Source organism: Siniperca chuatsi, linkage group LG10 (genome assembly GCF_020085105.1).
Source record: "Siniperca chuatsi isolate FFG_IHB_CAS linkage group LG10, ASM2008510v1, whole genome shotgun sequence".
Lineage (NCBI taxonomy): Eukaryota > Metazoa > Chordata > Actinopteri > Centrarchiformes > Sinipercidae > Siniperca > Siniperca chuatsi.
Genome location: NC_058051.1, coordinates 30943240 through 30963239, shown reverse-complemented (window position 1 = coordinate 30963239; position 20000 = coordinate 30943240). Strand labels below are relative to the sequence as shown.

General features: G+C 48.1%; 1 protein-coding gene across 1 annotated transcript in view; it reads left to right on the top strand.

Moving 5' to 3' along the window:
* Positions 1 to 20000, top strand: part of fgd1 (FYVE, RhoGEF and PH domain containing 1) — a 36081-nt gene that overhangs the window by 15022 nt on the left and 1059 nt on the right. Inside the window, exons 2-18 of the mRNA XM_044209998.1 lie at positions 3289 to 3591; positions 3680 to 3878; positions 3992 to 4733; positions 6517 to 6606; positions 6759 to 6907; positions 6985 to 7141; positions 7234 to 7372; positions 8077 to 8135; positions 10044 to 10190; positions 10276 to 10368; positions 10509 to 10588; positions 12078 to 12108; positions 12598 to 12677; positions 13098 to 13269; positions 13460 to 13618; positions 13790 to 13936; positions 14408 to 20000. The exon at positions 14408 to 20000 is cut by the window's right edge and continues 1059 nt beyond it. Coding sequence (XP_044065933.1) covers positions 3289 to 3591; positions 3680 to 3878; positions 3992 to 4733; positions 6517 to 6606; positions 6759 to 6907; positions 6985 to 7141; positions 7234 to 7372; positions 8077 to 8135; positions 10044 to 10190; positions 10276 to 10368; positions 10509 to 10588; positions 12078 to 12108; positions 12598 to 12677; positions 13098 to 13269; positions 13460 to 13618; positions 13790 to 13936; positions 14408 to 14683 — 3023 coding nt within the window. The 3' untranslated portion in view covers positions 14684 to 20000. The remainder of the gene's footprint in view (positions 1 to 3288; positions 3592 to 3679; positions 3879 to 3991; positions 4734 to 6516; positions 6607 to 6758; positions 6908 to 6984; positions 7142 to 7233; positions 7373 to 8076; positions 8136 to 10043; positions 10191 to 10275; positions 10369 to 10508; positions 10589 to 12077; positions 12109 to 12597; positions 12678 to 13097; positions 13270 to 13459; positions 13619 to 13789; positions 13937 to 14407) is intronic.

The following is a 20000-nucleotide window of genomic DNA, read 5'->3' as shown; positions in this document are numbered from 1 at the left end:
CTCCCATTACTGTTACTGTTATTGGTTTATTATTTTATTAGTTATTATTGTTATTCTATATTATTAGTTATGTTTAGAGTGAATCTGTTTTATTGTTGTTTCCACAGTAGATTTGTTAGAGCTGTTAGATGACTAAATATTTCCAGTTGGACGATCACTCGTGGACCAATCAGATCACCACTTTCCTCTGATGTCGTACCCTCTGATGCTGAGGTCAGAGGTCAGAGGTCAGAGGTCAGAGGTCGCAGGTCAGGCAGTGAGAAAACAACCTGAGGAGTCTCATCTGAGTCTCGTAGTTTCAAACGAATCAGTTTAGTGAATCACAAAGATCCCGAGAGGTTCCGATGTGTCAATAATCAGAGGATCCAGTCAATCAGTCCGATCAATAATCAATAACTTTATCCACAGCAGATGTTGCTGTTGTTGCTGCAGTATTGACAATCTGACAGGTTTCTGATCCTTCATGAATAATCAATCAGCCTGAGAGGAGAAAGGAAACAGCGACTCAGCAGAATGAGCGGATGACGGCGATCGGAATAAACGTGACGTCAGACAGAAACAGGAAGTTTAAAAGAACACGCATTCTGTCCGTTAACAGGACATTTTCAGTGAAATGTATAAAGGACACAGGTATAAGCTGTAGAGACCTGCGGTGACCAGTAACACCAGTAACACCAGTAACACCAGTCAGTCCAGGCGTGCTGAGAGAGTCTTTCCTGGCAGCTTCGGAGGGTTTTTAGATTATTTTCAGTTCTCACGTTCTACAGCGCAACGACGGGTCTGCGCAATGTTAGAGAAACATCATCGTCATGGTTACAACGAAGATTTACTGCAGCCTGACCTCGCCCCCCCCCCAGTATGAAGGACACACTACGGGCTCTCGGATCTGAATGTGTGTGATTGATTTTGTGCGTTCTTTATACACACACTCATGTTTCAGGCACCAACTGGGACTTGGAGCTTATTCCTGAGTCTGAGCCGCTGGCATGGAGGCAAAGCCTCATGGGAGTTGTAGTAGCTGCAATATGAACGCAAGAGAGTTCAGCGAAATAAAAGTCTCGATTTTCCCCAAACAGAGAAACGAAGGCGTGTTACTGTAGCCTTGATGTTTATTTTGAATCTGATGTTGTTTCAGCCAATCAGCTGTCAGGAAGCACCAGGATTCAGCCAATGAGCTGCAACCGTAACAGACCACAGACATCTCTCTCTCTGTCCTCCATTTCTGTCCAGCTGCAACAGCCAGAGACCTCATGTGGAAGCTATTACTGCACGTGTGTGTGGAGGCTGTTTTTACAACCAGCTGATTTCATCCTGCGCGTCTGTCTGTCTGCCTGTCTGTCTGCCTGACTGACTGACTGTCTGCCTGTCTGTCTGTCTGTCTGTCTGTCTGTCTGTCTGTCTGTCTGTCTGCCTGACTGACTGACTGACTGTCTGCCTGTCTGTCTGTCTGTCTGTCTGACTGACTGACTGACTGTCTGTCTGTCTGTCTGTCTGTCTGACTGTGTGTCTGACTGTCTGTCTGTCTGTCTGTCTGTCTGTCTGACTGTGTGTCTGACTGTCTGTCTGTCTGTCTGTGTGTCTGTGTGTCTGTCTGTGCGTCTGTGTGTCTGTCTGTCTGTCTGTGTGTCTGTCTGACTGTCTGTGTGTCTGTCTGACTGTCTGTGTGTCTGTCTGTCTGACTGACTGTCTGTGTGTCTGTCTGACTGTCTGTGCGTCTGTGTGTCTGTCTGTCTGTCTGTCTGACTGTCTGTCTGTCTGTCTGTCTGACTGACTGTCTGTCTGTCTCTCTGACTGACTGACTGTCTGTCTGTCTGTCTGACTGACTGTCTGTCTGTCTGCCTGACTGTCTGTCTGTCTGTCTGTCTGTCTGTCTGTCTGACTGTCTGTGTGTCTGTCTGACTGTCTGTCTGTCTGACTGACTGTCTGTCTGTCTGTCTGACTGACTGACTGTCTGTGTGTCTGTCTGACTGTCTGTCTGTCTGACTGACTGTCTGTCTGTCTGTCTGACTGACTGACTGTCTGTGTGTCTGTCTGACTGTCTGTCTGTCTGACTGACTGTCTGTCTGTCTGTCTGACTGTCTGTGTGTCTGTGTGTCTGTGTGTCTGTCTGTCTGTCTGACTGTCTGTCTGTCTGTCTGTCTGACTGTCTGTCTGTGCGTCTGTCTGTCTGACTGACTGACTGTCTGTCTGTCTGTCTGTCTGTCTGTCTGACTGACTGTCTGTCTGTCTGACTGACTGACTGTCTGTCTGTCTGACTGTCTGTCTGTCTGTGTGTCTGTCTGTGCGTCTGTGTGTCTGTCTGTCTGTCTGTCTGACTGACTGACTGACTGTCTGTCTCACTGTCTGACTGACTGACTGTCTGTCTGTCTGACTGTCTGTCTGACTGACTGACTGTCTGTCTGTCTTGTCGTTTCATGTTTTCATTAAACTTCTTTCAACTTTATTTATAATACTGATTAGTTACAAGAGCAGAACTAGAAAACACACACAACAAAAAGTATATAAATATATCTTAAAAAGAAGAACTGAGTTCAATAAAATAGAGAAGATTAAGGTATTGATTAGCTCCACATGTAGTTTTTAATCTCATAGTTTCTTTAGTTGACCTGCGTGACGAGCCGCTGCATACAATCAATACAATCGTCCTTGCAGGGATGAATAAAGTTGTATTGAATTGAATTTAACTGAAATTAAGTCACGTGACAAAATAAATTAAAAAAAAGCATAAAAAATGTATTTAAAAGAACGAGTTAACAAGGTCCATTTAGTCGCTCTTCTGGGGCTTTCTGTCACCTCACATGATATTCATCAGCAGATGGAGTTTTCTCAGTTGTCACAGATTTGTAGAAGGACTTCCTGTCCATTTCGCCCCAAAAATATTTCCATATAATTTTACGATCTCGTGATTAAAGCATTTACTGTTTCCTTTATCAAAACTCCCGCTCGCGGTCAAATATGTTCTGGCATGTAGTCAGCTCACCTGAACACAGGTGTGTGGAATCAGACCGCGTCTTAGTTTGTGTTCATCGTGAGGAAGACGAGCGTGCCGACACGTGTTGGTGTGTTTTTACAAAGTAGTAGCCGATATTTATTAACGATATTTAATACATTTTTATTCTTAACACTTGAGCACCTGCAAGTGGAGTGTTTTTATGTTACACCTTAACACAAGTTGTTTGTTTTGTTTGTTTTTCTCATGAAAATCAAAAGGCTTTTATTTTGGCAGTCTGTGGGCGTGGCCTTTATGCCATGTGATCGCCATTCTGTCGTATCCTCCCTGCCCCCCAGGTCCCTCCTCCTCCAGTCCCACTTTGCTGACTAAGAGTCTCTCTCTGGAGCCGTCCTGCTCACCGTGCGGCCACCAGGGGGCGCTGGACGCTGACGCTCCCCAGCAGCCGAGTTCCGACCCGGGGCCAAGCTCCTCTTCATCAGGCCCCGCCTCCCTGGGGGGAGGGGCGGAGCTAACCGAGCGCCGCGGCTCTGATAACGGGCTGCTGCTGGTGAACGACACGGGGCCGCCGGAGCTGCCAGCTACCACAATAACACCACCGAGCAAGAGCAGACCGCCGCTGCCTGGACCAAAACCCCAGGGTATTAAACTTTATTTAAATTTAAATATTTACATTTATTTAATGTAAGATTTAAGACATTAATGAGTTTATTATTCTGCCCGCCACAGTCCCCCCAAAGCCCCCGCACCTCCAGCAGCAGGCAGGGGTGTCGAGGCCACGCCCCCGGGCCCCAGACAAGCCCCTGCCCCCTCCCCCGCCATGCAGACCCCTACCGGCGGACCCCCGGGGGGGCCGGACTCCACCCACCCGTGCCGAAGGCACCGCCTCCCCGACCTGCGTCCTGTCACTCATCGAGAAGTTTGAGCGGTGAGTTGTGATTGGTCGGAGCAGGAGTGATGTCATCGTTAAAGCCTTTATGGAGATTTCATTGTGTGTGTGTGTGTGTGTGTGTGTGTGTGTGTGTGTGTGTGTGTGTGCAGCGAGCAGATCATTGTGGTTCCTGACATCACCGGGGGAGCTCTGTGTCCCCGCCTCCCTGACCCCTCCTCCTCCCGACCTTCATCACCACCTTCATCATCATCGCCCGCCCCTCCCCCACCTGATGAGGAGCTGCCCTCTGAGATCAAAGGTCATGATGACGTCACACTGGGGGTTGAGGGGGAGGAGGGAGACGGTGACCTGCACAATGAACATGATGATGATGATGATGATGATGAAGAGCTGGCGGCGGCGTGTCGTGACGACCTCCATCAGAAGCGTCTCTCCATGGAGTCGGGTTACAGCGCCTCCGAGAAACCCCTGGAGGACGACGTGGTTGCCGTGGAGATGAGGGAGCAACAACAGCAGCAGCCGCTCCTCGACCAATCAGAGCTCCCCTCGGAGCGTCTGTCTCTCCCCTCCTCGCAGACGGACGGGAAGCTGGCCAATCGGGACAGCGGCATCGACAGCATCAGCTCTCCGTCGCACAGCGAGGAGCTCTGCTTCACCGGCGTGGACGACGGGGGTGTTGCGTACCCCTGCAGCCCCGCCCTCCTGCCCCACCTCTCCAGCTCATCCTCGTACGCGGGGGAGGGAGGGGATGAGGAGGGGGAGGAGGCGCGGGGCGGAGCCAGGAGGAGGAGGGAGTTCTCTGAGGAAGGAGACAGCGACCTGGAGGAGGAGGAGGCCGAGCTGACGCTGGTGCTGCCCCCCCCCAAGACAGACAGACAGGACTCTGCTGAGGTGAGACGCTCGGCACTTTACTTTTTAAAGCAACAGTTTAACCTACGAGGTCTCACCAGACAACAGCTCCACCTGCAGTCAGGAGGTCACATGATACAGAATAACACCCCATCAGTTTCTGTCAACACATTTGATCTTTTTTGCAATGTAGAGACAGACAGGTGAGCAGAGAGACACACAGGTGAGCAGAGAGACACACAGGTGAGCAGAGAGACAGACAGGTGAGCAGAGAGACACACAGGTGAGGAGCGAGACAGACAGGTGAGCAGAGAGACACACAGGTGAGGAGCGAGACAGACAGGTGAGCAGAGAGACAGATAGGTGAGGAGAGAGACACACAGGTGAGCAGAGAGACAGACAGGTGAGGAGAGAGACACACAGGTGAGCAGAGAGACACACAGGTGAGCAGAGAGACACACAGGTGAGGAGCGAGACAGACAGGTGAGCAGAGAGACACACAGGTGAGGAGAGAGACACACAGGTGAGGAGAGAGACACACAGGTGAGCAGAGAGACACACAGGTGAGCAGAGAGACACACAGGTGAGGAGCGAGACAGACAGGTGAGCAGAGAGACACACAGGTGAGGAGAGAGACAAACAGGTGAGCAGAGAGACAGATAGGTGAGGAGAGAGACACACAGGTGAGGAGAGAGACACACAGGTGAGCAGAGAGACACACAGGTGAGGAGAGAGACACACAGGTGAGGAGAGAGACACACAGGTGAGCAGAGAGACAGATAGGTGAGGAGAGAGACACACAGGTGAGCAGAGAGACACACAGGTGAGCAGAGAGACAGATAGGTGAGGAGAGAGACAGATAGGTGAGGAGAGAGACACACAGGTGAGCAGAGAGACAGACAGGTGAGTAGAGAGACAGATAGGTGAGGAGAGAGACAGATAGGTGAGGAGAGAGACACACAGGTGAGGAGAGAGACACACAGGTGAGCAGAGAGACACACAGGTGAGTAGAGAGACAGATAGGTGAGGAGAGAGACACACAGGTGAGCAGAGAGACACACAGGTGAGTAGAGAGACAGATAGGTGAGGAGAGAGACAGATAGGTGAGCAGAGAGACACACAGTTGAGCAGAGAGACACACAGGTGAGTAGAGAGACAGATAGGTGAGGAGAGAGACACACAGGTGAGCAGAGAGACACACAGGTGAGTAGAGAGACAGATAGGTGAGGAGAGAGACAGATAGGTGAGCAGAGAGACACACAGTTGAGCAGAGAGACACACAGGTGAGTAGAGAGACAGATAGGTGAGGAGAGAGACACACAGGTGAGCAGAGAGACACACAGGTGAGTAGAGAGACAGATAGGTGAGGAGAGAGACACACAGGTGAGCAGAGAGACACACAGGTGAGTAGAGAGACAGATAGGTGAGGAGAGAGACACACAGGTGAGCAGAGAGACACACAGGTGAGCAGAGAGACACACAGGTGAGTAGAGAGACAGATAGGTGAGGAGAGAGACAGATAGGTGAGCAGAGAGACACACAGGTGAGGAGAGAGTTTACACAAGTTGTCTAAGTCTGAAAGGGTTCGACACCTTTGTCTTCCTGCGGAGCATTTAGAGATCTTTGAACACACCAGCACATCTTTAACTAACCAGCAGAGACTGAAGAATAAGATGGAGGCTGCACAAGCATCGTATCAGACATTCTCAAATAAAAGCCGGTGCCCAGTGAAGATGTTTGTTTCCACAGCAGTCATGTGACGCTCACTGCTCTGACTCACTGTGAAGCTCCTGTAAAGTGTCATACTGTCTTTCTCTCTGTCCAGCTGTCTGTCCAGCAGAGAGTCTTCAACATCGCCAACGAGCTGCTGCACACAGAGACCGCCTACGTCTCTAAGCTCCACCTCCTGGACCAGGTGAGTCACCTGACCTCTGACCCAGAGTCCCACAGTCGGTGTGTTGGTTCTGTTTGTTTGTTAAAGTCTTCACTGTCACTGTTACCATGGAAACCTTTACCCTGCAGGACGAACTGCTGTGAACTGTTTCCTGTTTATTTCTCCTCCTGCAGGTTTTCTGTGCCCGACTCCTGGAGGAGGCTCGGTCTCGCTCCTCCTTCCCCTGTGACGTCGTTCAGGGCATCTTCTCCAACATCTGCTCCATCTACTGTTTCCATCAGCAGTTTCTGCTGCCGGCGCTGCAGAAGCGGATGGAGGAGTGGTGAGGGCGTCTCTCCTCTTCTTCTCCTGCCGGTTCTCCTTCTTTTTGCTTTGACTTCATTCCTGTTTTGTCTGCAGGGACTCGAACCCGCGGATTGGGGACATCCTGCAGAAGCTGGCTCCCTTCCTGAAGATGTACGGCGAGTACGTGAAGAACTTTGACCGAGCCATGGAGCTCGTGAACACCTGGATGGAGAGATCGGCTCAGTTCAAGACCATCATCCAGGAGATCCAGGTCCAGATTCACTGCCGCCGCCGCCGCCGCCGCTCTCAGTCTGTCGTCTGTTTATGTGTCGTAACATCTGCGTTGTTGTTGTCTCTGTGCAGAGGGAGGAGCGCTGTGGGAACCTGACTCTGCAGCATCACATGCTGGAGCCGGTCCAGAGGATTCCTCGCTACGAGCTGCTGCTCAAAGATTATCTGCACCGACTGCCAGAGGACGCGCCGGACTACAGGGACGCCCAGAGTACGTAAACCAAACGCACACAAACATCGGAGCAGTGACCAGGACGCTTATACGCCTTCCCGCCGTTCTCTCTGCGGACATCAAGTGTACTCACTAACACGCCTGACTGATTTTACTGTGTCACTCTGAATCCAGGTTCCTGCAGGGGCCGACACAAGCCGGTCCCTGGACCGCAGTAAGCGTCCAGCTCGTCAAACCGCTTCGTAGTTATTCAGTTTGCTCTGCGGCGCTGCGGTCCTTTATTTGTCTAAAGTCAAAGCGAAGTGAGAACAGTGGGACTTCCTGTAGAAGTTCAGGACACAAACAGAAGGAAACATGGAGACTCTGGAGGAGCTTTCGTGTCTTTAATCATTAATCAACAAATCAAATATTGAATAAATGTAAACCCACCAGCATCTAACAGCACAATCATCCAACTTCAAATACGAATAGATATAATAAATATAATGTTACTGTTGAGATCAAAGCTGCTCATTTCTCCTCCTTCTTGTTGTTGTTTGTTGAGTTCAGACGCTCGCAACAAGACCGTTTATTAAGATCAATAACGACGTTTCGACGTCGCCAGATGTGATGTGATGAGATTGTTTTAGCATTTTTTAACCTGATATATCATAATATATATATATATATACACTTTCAAAAGGCTCTGAGGAAACGCAGGACGCACGAGATCCATCACGTGAACGTCATGTTTCTCTCCGCAGAGTCTCTGGAGCTGATCGCCACGGCAGCAGAACACTCCAACGCCGCCATCAGGAAGATGGTAAGACACTTTCACACAGTCAGCACCCAGAGCTCTCAGCCATAATCACCATGGTCATCGTGGTCTGCCACAGTTCAGACCACAGTCAGATACACGGGACTCAGCTGAGATCAAACGCTGTCGGTTTGTCATTAACCTTCAGTTCATCTTTAATTAAACTGCTGTGATTTCGCTCATTAAGCGTCTGAGCTGCTGCTTCTCGTGTCTGTTTAGTTTGACTGCGTCTCGTTTGTCCTTCGCTGTGGGAAACCGGCCTGAGGTCACATCCTGCGCAGCAACAGGGTTAACGTTATCGCAGATAATAATAACAGTAGGTCAGTGATTTGATATTTGATTATTCCCGCAGCAGACCTTCATCCTCCTCAGCCCTCATCCTGCCGGTCCTTCAGGGACAGTCTCGCATTGTCAACAATTCAGGCTCCTCAGGTGTCTGGCAGATAAAGGGGGAACCGAACCCCAGGTCTCTCCTGGAGGACCGAACTAGAGCCTGACATTTTTTCGGGAATCCTGTGGGATTCCGGCGGGACGGGAGACAATTTCACTATTCATGACGGGACTGGGGCAGGGCGGGGATCATAGGTCCGCTCAGTCGAAAGTATCTTTGTGAAACCGGGTCCTGGTCTCTCCTGGGCATCTGAACCTCAGGTCTCTTCTGGAAGAATAAAGTACTAATTAAGTTTCAGCTGCTGTTGGCTCGGTCAGCTGATCGTCACAGTTATTGACGAGTCCGCCTCGTCCCAGCAGGATGGCTGCTGTGGTCTCTGAAGCTGCGGGGCGTCCAGCCCTCAGCTGAGGAAGCCCGGGGCGATAAGCCCGGCCTGAGTCAGTGGCATCTCTGAGCTAATACCTGACCCGCAGAGCCCCCCCCCCCCTTGTCTTGTGTCGGAGCGGATGTTTGTAACGCTGCCTTTCCATCAGCTGACGGACGTTTTCACCGCAAACAAATGTAAAAACTATTTTGTCTTTTAATTTAATATTTTATGGGCAAACTGAAAAAATGCTCATAAAAACAGGTGAATGGAAACATGCAGTACCTCGAAGTGATGAAGACGCTTCTCCTGTCTCTACCTGTCTCTGTCTGTCTCTGTCTCTCTGTCTCTCTGTCTGTCTCTGTGTCTACCTGTCTCTGTCTCTCTGTCTCTACCTGTCTCTGTCTCTATCTTTACCTGTCTCTACCTGTCTCTGTCTGTCTCTGTCTCTGTCTCTCTGTCTCTACCTGTCTCTGTCTCTATCTTTACCTGTCTCTACCTGTCTCTGTCTCTACCTGTCTCTGTCTTTACCTGTCGCTACCTGTCTCTGTCTCTACCTGTCTCTGTCTCTCTCTGTCTCTACCTGTCTCTGTCTGTCTCTGTCTCTCTGTCTGTCTCTGTCTCTACCTGTCTCTGTCTCTCTGTCTCTACCTGTCTTTGTCTCTGTCTCTACCTGTCTCTCTCTGTCTCTACCGTCTCTGTCTGTCTCTGTCTGTCTCTGTCTCTCTGTCTGTCTCTGTCTCTACCTGTCTCTGTCTCTCTGTCTCTACCTGTCTCTGTCTCTACCTGTCTTTGTCTCTGTCTCTCTGTCTCTACCTGTCTCTGTCTCTACCTGTCTTTGTCTCTGTCTCTACCTGTCTCTTTCTCTACTTGTCTCTACCTGTCTCTGTCTCTCTGTCTCTACCTGTCTCTGTCTCTACCTGTCTCTGTCTCTCGGTCTCTACCTGTCTCTACCTGTCTCTGTCTTTGTCTCTACCTGTCTCTGTCTCTCTGTCTCTACCTGTCTCTGTCTCTCGGTCTCTACCTGTCTCTACCTGTCTTTGTCTTTGTCTCTACCTGTCTCTGTCTCTACCTGTCTCTACCTGTCTCTACCTGTCTTTGTCTTTCTCTCTACCTGTCTCTGTCTCTCTGTCTCTACCTGTCTCTGTCTCTCTGTCAGGAGCGAATGAGGAAGTTGTTGAAGGTGTACGAGTTGTTGGGAGGAGAAGAAGACATCGTTAACCCGACAAACGAGCTCATAAAAGAAGGACACATCCTCAAACTGTCCAACAAGAATGGGACCACGCAGGACAGATACCTCATACTGGTACTCTACTGGCTTCTACTCTATTCTACTGTTTTGTTGGTGCAGTCAAAGACGCAGTAATAAGAACACCTGTCTGTCTCTGCAGTTTAATGACAGGTTGCTGTACTGTGTCCCGAAGCTGCGTCTCATTGGTCAGAAGTACGGCGTCCGTGCTCGCATTGATGTGGACGGTATGGAGGTGAGACATCATCAGCTGATAAACACCACTCATTACTGAGTGGAGCCCCGCCCTCTGCTCCTCAATCTGATTAAACCTCTCCACCTGTCTCTCCACCTGTCTCTCCACCTGTCTCTCCACCTGTCTCTCTCTCTGTCCAGCTGAAGGAGACCAGCAGTGTTGCAGTTCCCAGGACGTTCCTGGTGTCTGGAAAACAGAGATCACTGGAGCTGCAGGCCAGGTACAGACAGACACAGACAGAGAGACAGACAGAGAGACAGACACAGACAGAGAGACAGACACACAGACAGACACAGACACAGACAGACAGAGACAGACACAGACACAGACAGACAGAGACACAGACAGACAGACACAGACACAGACAGACAGAGACACAGACACAGACAGAGAGACAGACACACAGACAGACACAGACAGAGACAGACACAGACACAGACAGAGAGACAGACACAGACAGACACACAGACAGACACAGACACAGACAGACACAGACAGACACAGACAGAGACACAGACAGAGACACAGACAGACACAGACAGAGACAGAGACAGACAGAGACAGAGACACAGTCACACACAGTCAGACACAGACAGACACAGACACAGACAGACACAGACAGAGACAGAGACACAGTCAGACACAGTCAGACACAGACAGACACAGACACAGACAGACACAGACAGACACAGACAGAGACACAGTCAGACACAGTCAGACACAGACACAGACACAGTCAGACACAGACACAGACACAGACAGACACAGACACAGTCAGACACAGACAGACACAGACACAGACAGACACACAGACAGACACAGACACAGTCAGACACAGTCAGACACAGACAGACACAGACACAGACAGACACACAGACAGACACAGACACAGACAGACACACAGACAGACACAGACACAGTCAGACACAGACAGACACAGACACAGACAGACACAGTCAGACACACAGACAGAGACAGAGACACAGTCAGACACAGACAGACACAGACACAGACAGACACACAGACAGACACAGACACAGTCAGACACAGACAGACACAGACACAGACACAGACAGACACAGACAGACACAGACAGACACAGACACAGACAGACACACAGACAGACACAGACACAGTCAGACACAGTCAGACACAGACAGACACAGACACAGACAGACACACAGACAGACACAGACACAGTCAGACACAGACAGACACACAGACAGACACAGACACAGTCAGACACAGACAGACACAGACACAGACAGACACAGTCAGACACACAGACAGAGACAGAGACACAGTCAGACACAGACAGACACAGACACAGACAGACACACAGACAGACACAGACACAGTCAGACACAGACAGACACAGACACAGACACAGACAGACACAGTCAGACACACAGACAGACACAGACACAGACACAGTCAGACACAGACAAACACAGTCAGACACACAGACAGAGACAGAGACACAGTCAGACACAGAGAGACACAGAGACACAGACACTAGGAGTAATGAGTGTCTGTAATGTCGGGTTCAGACTACGTGATGAGTCACAGCTCGCCGTCTTCCACGACCTGTGTGATGTCATCGGGAAGGAGGTGCTAGGGACCGACTTCCTGGAACTAGAATGTAAAGAAACCAGTCCTCCCCACTGGCTGTTTTCTGACTGGTTTTCTGTGTGATTGTGTCTCTGTAGGACGGAGGAGGACAAGAAAGACTGGATACAGGTAACACAAGAAGACACGGTCTGTCCTTTTTGCTGTTAAAGTGCCATTTAAGACCCTGAATTTAGCTGACCTTCTCACCTCGCTGCAGTGACGTCACCTGTACGGAGTAAAAGTATAAACAGGGTCAGCGGTCAGGATCATAAGCTGCTCCGAGCAGGAAGTGCTGAGTTTCTGATCCAGCTGTTAGAGCGACACGGGTTCAAATCTGACAACTGTTCACTGTTAACGGCCTTATGTATGTTACATTTATAGCTTTTTGTGTGTGTGTGTGTGTGTGTGTGTGTGTGTGTGTGTGTGTGTTTGTGTGTGTGTGTGTGTGTTTCTGTGTGTGTGTGTGTGTGTGTGTGTGTGTGTGTGTGTGTGTGTGTGTGTTCTGTGTGTGTGTGTGTGTGTGTGTGTGTGTGTGTGTGTGTGTGTGTGTGTGTGTGTGTGTGTGTGTGTGTGTGTGTGTGTGTGTGTGTGTGTGTGTGTGTGTGTGTGTGTTGTCAGGCCATCCAGGCGACCATCCAGAGACACGAGCAGACGATGGAGAGCTTCAGACATCTGAACTGTTCGCTGCGAGACGACGAGTCCACCCCCACTCCCGGTAACTAACCATCAGCTGGTCACAGGTCAGAGCCTCGTTTCCCAAAAGCAGCTCAGGACTCAGAGGGTCTCAGGATCCGTCTGAGGGACCTTCTCAGGCTTCACGAGTGACTCGAACCAAACACTACAAGTTTCTATCGTCTTTATCGTGAACTCTGACGCTGAGACTGGTAGGAGCCATCGCTGCTAGAGTAACCAATCAGAGCGTCTTAAACTGACGTCCACCCAGGAACATGAATTATAAAGCTGCAGACTAACTGCACTCTTTAGTTCTGCTTTGGGAAACGAGTGTAGACATTTCAAAGCTTCATTTCTAATATTGATCGTTATCAGGAAACGGGGTCCAGCCCGAGGCCCCCTGCCGTACTGCAGCTCGCCCCCCGTAGACCTCCAGCTGCAGAAAGGGTCACTTCTAACTCTTCGTCTTCATCTTCATCTCTGTCTCAGAGCTGTGTGGAGCTGGGGAAGAGAGCTCCGACTCCGATCAGAGAGAAGGAAGTCACGCTGTGCATGAAGTGTCAGGAGCCGTTCAACTCCATCACCAAGAGACGACATCACTGTAAAGCCTGCGGACACGTACGTTCACCTCATCCGAGCAACACCTGTAATAAACACCTCACATATGTGTGTGATTCCAACGCCAAACCCGCAGTATTGCTAAGAGCTAAGCTAATATCCGCTAACAGCTAACAGCAGAAAAGAAACTCGCTAACTTCAGCCGTCATCAGAATCACGTTGCTGTCGTGTCTGTCTGTGTTGAATCCAGGTGGTTTGTGGGAAATGTTCAGAGTTTCGTGCTCGCCTGTCGTACGACAACAACCGAACCAACCGCGTTTGTGTCGACTGCTACGCCATGCTGGTGGGAGTGTCGCCCTCGCCCGCCACGCTGACCAGCAGCACCCACAGGAGGCGCTCCATCCTGGAGGTTAGGGTGACATTACTGTGACGTCACCATTTCTCTGTGTTTGTATATGATGTTTGTCCCACCGACGGGTTTCTGTTGTTTTTAATTTTTATTTTCCAAAAATAACCGTAGAAGAACAGTGACATCGCTGAGAAGTCCCCTTGAATTTTCTCTCATCTCTTGTTGCCATAGAAACAGGCCTCCCTGGCAGCAGAGAACAGTGTGATTTGTAGTTTTCTTCACCACATGGAGAAAGGAGGGGGGCGGGGCTGGCAGAAGGCCTGGTTCGTCGTCCCTGAAAACGAGCCGCTGGTGCTCTACATCTACGGAGCTCCGCAGGTACGTTACAAAGCTCTGCACAGCAGTCTGTTATGCTGCTAGCGCCCCCTACAGGCCGCAGGGGTCATCGCAGCCACAGGATGAACAAACACTGTACATCTGCCAGCAGCTCGGATAAGTCCTGTGGGTCGTTGGGCAGGTTTCAGGGCTACTGCTATGACAAACCAACCACCCAATCAGAATACAGCTACAAACCAACCACCCAACCACCCAATCAGAATACAGCTACAAACCAACCACCCAACCACCCAATCAGAATACAGCTACAAACCAACCACCCAACCACCCAATCAGAATACAGCTACAAACCAACCACCCAACCACCCAATCAGAATACAGATACAAACCAACCACCCAATCAGAATACAGCAGGCAGGAAATGATGATGGCTTTCAGTTTTTGTTTCCTTTGGTCTTTAGCCATGGTGTAATACCCATGATGCACTCTGACTATTTATTATTTTCCCACCAGGACGTGAAGGCGCAGCGCAGCGTGCCTCTGATTGGGTTCGACGTCTCCCTTCCTGAGTCATGTGACCGCCTGGAGCGACGCCACGCCTTCAAGATCTCCCAGAGTCACCTGACGCTGTACTTCAGCGCTGACGGGGAGGAGCTACAGCGGCGATGGATGGACGTCCTGTCAAGGGCCGGGAGAGGGGAGGAGCATCAGGTCCACCGGTCAATCGTGGAGAGTCTGGAGGAGGAGGGGGAGGAGCTAGCGGCTGCAGCAGAGGGCGAGAACACGTGATTCTATTGGACGAGGAAAGATGGCGATGATGGTCTTTAAAATATCAATCCCTATCGGAAACCAGTTCATACAGTCGTAGCTGATATTTAACACACACACACACACACACACACACACACACACTCTGAGCTCTCTGTGTATTTAAAGTTGCGTGGTTCATCTGCATGACTCCTCCCCACCTTCTTCACCTTTTTTTCCACCTGTGCTTAATCACAGCGAGGTGGGCGGAGCCTCTTCTCTCACAGGAAACTTTCCTTTCAACAGCGACATCAGAACACAGAGCCGCCGCCGTTTATTCTCCCCTCACTTTGGTCTGTGGAATGACTTTAAACACTACAGTACCCATAAGCCTCAGCTGCTGTTGCTATGGAGACACCTCCATCCAGAGCTGTGACATCATATTCAGAAAACTGATCCAAAATTTAAAAGTGAATCGAGTCACATTTGTGAATTTCTCTCTCGGTTTCAGTCTGAAGCTCTCTGAAAGCGCATTTATTTAACTTCCAGCGTTTCCATGTGACCTTTTCTTCATTTATCCGGTGTTCAGCAGGTGGAGCGGACGGATGTATTTTCCTGGTTAACTCACTTAAATGCTGTTCTGGCTGTAGGAGGCCTCTGAGCGGCCCGGCCTGCAGCAGCCAGAACCCAGCAGGCGAGCTGATCTCAGGTCCGGTCCGCTGCCCTTACGTTCTCCTCGCAGCCGGCTGTGATGCAGCCTCTCAATCTGCAACAGCCCTCGTCTATAAACCCCAGAAACTCTCTTCACTTTTCTGCAGAGACCAGCGAGAGACCCGTAGTGAGAGACCGGACTGAGCTACAGACCGGGAGACCGGGAGCCCGGGTCTCAGTTAGTCTGAGTCACGTTCGTATCGGACAGTTCTGCACCTCACAGTTTACGTCCAACGCCGGCGTTTAGAGCTAATGCAGGAAGTAGCGTGTCTGTGGAGACGAGGACAGTAAAGGACAGGTGTAGGACATGGACGGTGGACGTGCGAGCACTCAGTCACACCGGCTGCTCGCGGAGGTCGGGGTGGTGGATTCACATGTAGCACACCAGAGTCCATGTCCCGTCACAGAGCTGCAGCTGCGGTGCGAGGACTGTAAGAACGTTAGCGCTGGACGTAACCTGGGGTTTGGCAGAATCGTCTAATATGACGATCTGGTGTGGCGATGGGGCTGGTGTGATCTGGTCTCAGGTTCTGGTCTCTGATACGAGGAAGTGTGAAGACTTCTGCTGTGTTTTTCTGTTTGTCTCCCAACACGAGTCGCTCTGGACGGATGGCGACGGTTCGAATCACAGATTCTTCTCTGGTTTTAAAGATAACGTTTGCGGTGTTGGTTTCCTGAGCTCAAACAGGAAGTGGATATAAACGGTCAGACTGTTGAAAGAGAGACTGACGTGTCCTCTTTAAATGCACTTTTCCATTTTTAATCCCAAACGTCACCTCACTGCTGCTGTCTCACCTCCACACCTGCCGATCAGAGCACCTGTGTGGAGGTAAACTACATTTCCCAGCAGCCTCTGCTCTGAGGTGTGGACTCATTTTACCTGAAGCCTCTGTGTCCTCTTCTGGTGAAGTCAGGTACTGCAGGTTTTTATAAAATCACTGAGGCGGTTCATCGCGGTGCTGACGAAATCTCACCCAAACATTCACGGCAGTTAATCTACACATTATTAATATATTAAATGTATTCCAATATTATATATATTATTAATATTTCTTTGTCAAATGTCAAAATAACTCCAGATGTCATTGTTTAGTTCTCACCAACTTTTCAAAAACACAAAAAGATTCAGTTCACGTGTGGCAGAGAACGGAGGAGATATTTGAAGTCTTTAACGGAGAAATTATTAATTATTAAAACTGTAATCGATTAATTTTCTGCGTCGCTTACTTTAATTTAAGATGCATTCCTCTTTGTTATAACGGCCCAAATCCCCAGACTTCCTCCCGGTCCACTGCTGATGTGTGGAAGACCATTTCTGCCAGCAACAAAAGATGAAAAATAAAAATACTCTAATAAACCAAGATATTTACTCTCTAATCAAATATAAGTTACAATTTTGACTTAAAAATTAAAAATGTCATCTCGTATTTTTGATTTATTTAATGATCTCGCAATTTACATTTAAAGTCAGAATGTGTTTAATATCATATAATTGTAATTTAAGAAGTCGAAATCTTAACTTAGTAATTTTAGTAATAAGTTTGACCTTAAATTTCATAACAGCTGAGTTAGCGTCTCAGTATCTCATTATTTTGAGCAAACCTGTGAAACACACAAAGCCAAACTTTGGGATTTCGTTTTGAATAATTCCGACTTTTTGTTTTTGTAATTGCTAACATTCGACCTGTGTTGTCTTTTTATTTTAAATAAGCTTCTATATGAAGTCCCAAATCATCAGCTGTGAGCTGTTTTTGTTACATCATCTGTTTGATGATGTAACAAAAACCATCCACTGAGAGTCAGCTGATCCCGGGTCAGATTCCACGGACCAATCAGAGAATGTTTAGATGATGACATCAGCATTTTAAGTAAAACCTTTCTAGGTTGACGTCATGAAGAGACTGTTATCCGTAGAGCTGAAATGATTAGCTGATTAATCGATTAGTTGACTGAGTTCAAACTGATCATTCGTTAATGGACCCGGCTCAGCTGTTCTCTGCTGGTCTTTAATAGTGAACTGAATGTCTTTGTGTTTTGGACAAAACAAGACATCTGAAGACATCTGAAGACATCATCCCGACATTTACTGACCTTTATTGACCAGACGAGAAAATAATAACTGAAAATGAAAATTGTCATTAGTTGCAGCCCTGATCACCTGTGAGATATGAGGCTTCTGCAGGACTCTGATGGTCCCAGGCCCAGGTGATGATGTGGGGTGGGTTTTGTTTTTTATCCTCCAGTTGGATGTAAAAAGGTTGAAAGAGTTTTTTAAGACGGGTGGAGACATGAAGGAACCAGAAGCCAGACTGGACTGTAAACCTTCATGTCTCTGCTGAGTTCAGACCGAACACTGACCCTCTCCACGTCAGATGGACTCGAAGGCTTCTGTTTCCTGGATGTTGGAAATGAATCCAGCGATTAGACGGAGCCGATCTGAACGGAACCCAAAAGAAAAAAGACTTTAGTTGTTTTTATCATCTTCACTTCCAGTGGTACAGTATTTCTCTCCCTGTCTCTATAAACACCTTTTGGACAAAGTGTTTTGATAGTGAAAAAAGCGAATATTATTAATATTATTATTGTTATTCTGATGAATCTATCTGATGCTATGATGAACTGAAAAGACAGACTTCTTGTTGGATATTTCCGTGTTTATGAGTCTGGGTTGTATTTGATGTTGATGCAAGAAGAAAACAAAGAGTAAAGTTTTTGTAAATATAATTTATTGTCCTGTGACCCCTCGGTCATGTGACTATGTAAAGGTTAAAGCTCGCTGTTCCTCCACACTCTGCAGACCTCCACACAGCCAGAGCCAAACAAACAGGCTGGGTTTCAGCGGCGGCCATGTTGGCTCCACAGTTCAGATTAACGGCTAACAAGGTGAAGGTTAAAGGAACAATCTGACATTTTAGTAAATTCTCTTGTTCTCTGTCTTCTCCAGAGTCACATGTTACAGATACAAGACGAGCTAGCACTGCTAAGTGTGCAGCCTTTCATTTAGCATTTAACTGGCTAGCTGCCACGTTCTTTTCTACCGAGAGGCAGTTTGTGCTCTAAGCTAACAAGTTACAGCGCAGTGCTCATCTTTGGCTAAATGGTTAACACTAACTTAACTCTGTGCTTTGCTAAACTAACAGGTTGATAAGTTCTTTCTATAATGTTAGTAAGTTAGCTATAGTAAGTTTAGTTTATGCTTTAAACTATAAAACCTTTAGCATAACATAAAATACCAGCAAATGGTTTGGAGTTGTTGGAAGGTGAAATTTTCTCCTTTGATGGAGCTAGGCTAACAGTTTCCCCCTGCTTCCAGTCTTTGTGCTAAGCTAGGCTAAACACATCCTGGACACAGAGATGAAACTGATATCCATCTGAAACATCTGACTCTGGGTTACAAAATGTTTTGAAAACTGGATTTCTCAAAATGTTGAAGTCTTTTTTTACCTTCTACCTCAGCTCCGTCACGAACATGGTGCTCAGTTGTGCGTGGCTCTGGTTGTCACGGCGTGTTTTTGGCGTGTAAAGCAGACTCCAGTGGTGTGTTGCCCTCTCCTCCCCCAGTGGGAATGGAAGGAAATGGCCAGTAACTCAGCCTTATAGTTCCCATCATCATCAGCTGTCTTGATGTGGTGAAAAATGTTTTTAACTTTCAATCTGAGTGATTTGTGTTGGGCAATTTTGCTTCTTTTATATGAGTTTTCTTTTCTTTTGGAGGCTGGTTCTTACTGGTTCTGAGTGGTGTGTTGTATCAGTCCAGTGTGCACTTTCTCTTCATGTGCCAAAGCACGTATTCAAAACTATACAGTAGTGCTAGTGAAGTTGTTGGCTAATATATCAGATCTGCATTATGTATTTAAGTATTTCTTGTTGTTTCTTTGGGCTGGATACCACATGTCAGTTTATAGCCAGTTACAGTCTCAGTTTGAGCTGCTTATAACTAGAGATGAGCGTCATTAAATTATTAGCTGTGAAATTAACAGTTAAGATTTCTAATATGTGGTTGAAATAACGCCTACTTGAAAATGCTCAGATGTTTTTGGAGATGTGAGGGCCCGCTAATGCAAGCTAGCGCCAGCTAGGAGGCTAGCTCCCAAAATGACTCACCACACTTAATAAATATAATATATAATGGAAAACAGAGGCAGTGTACATTACATTTTACTGCATCCTGATTTAAACTTGCCAAGTTCAGACTCCCAAGAACATGAGTAGGAATGTGACGCACAACCTCAATTTCCCAACAAGCTAACACTGATTACTGTGTTAGCTAAGAGTGACCTGTCAAGCTTGTTAGCATTGAGCTTTATTCCACTTTTAAAGTTTTTATGTGACGACAAAGCTAATGGTAGTTAACACTTGCTAACAGACAAATTTGTCCCTGGCAGAGCTGCGGCTTGTCAGCCGGCTAACGATATGTTTTTCCAACTTCAGTTTTCGTTATTGTTATGCAATAATTCAGAGTTGTGGTAAATAACGTATTATTAACTAGTCAGAGAGAGACAGACAGCACAAATAAGCCCTGGTCAGACCAGAAAGTGTCGCTAGGAGCTTGGTGGTAGCGACTACTCACAGGGTTAGTTGGCAAAATTGTGTAGCTGGCAAGCTAACTGCTAACTTGCTAGCCAGCCAGGAACATTATAGCAGTCAC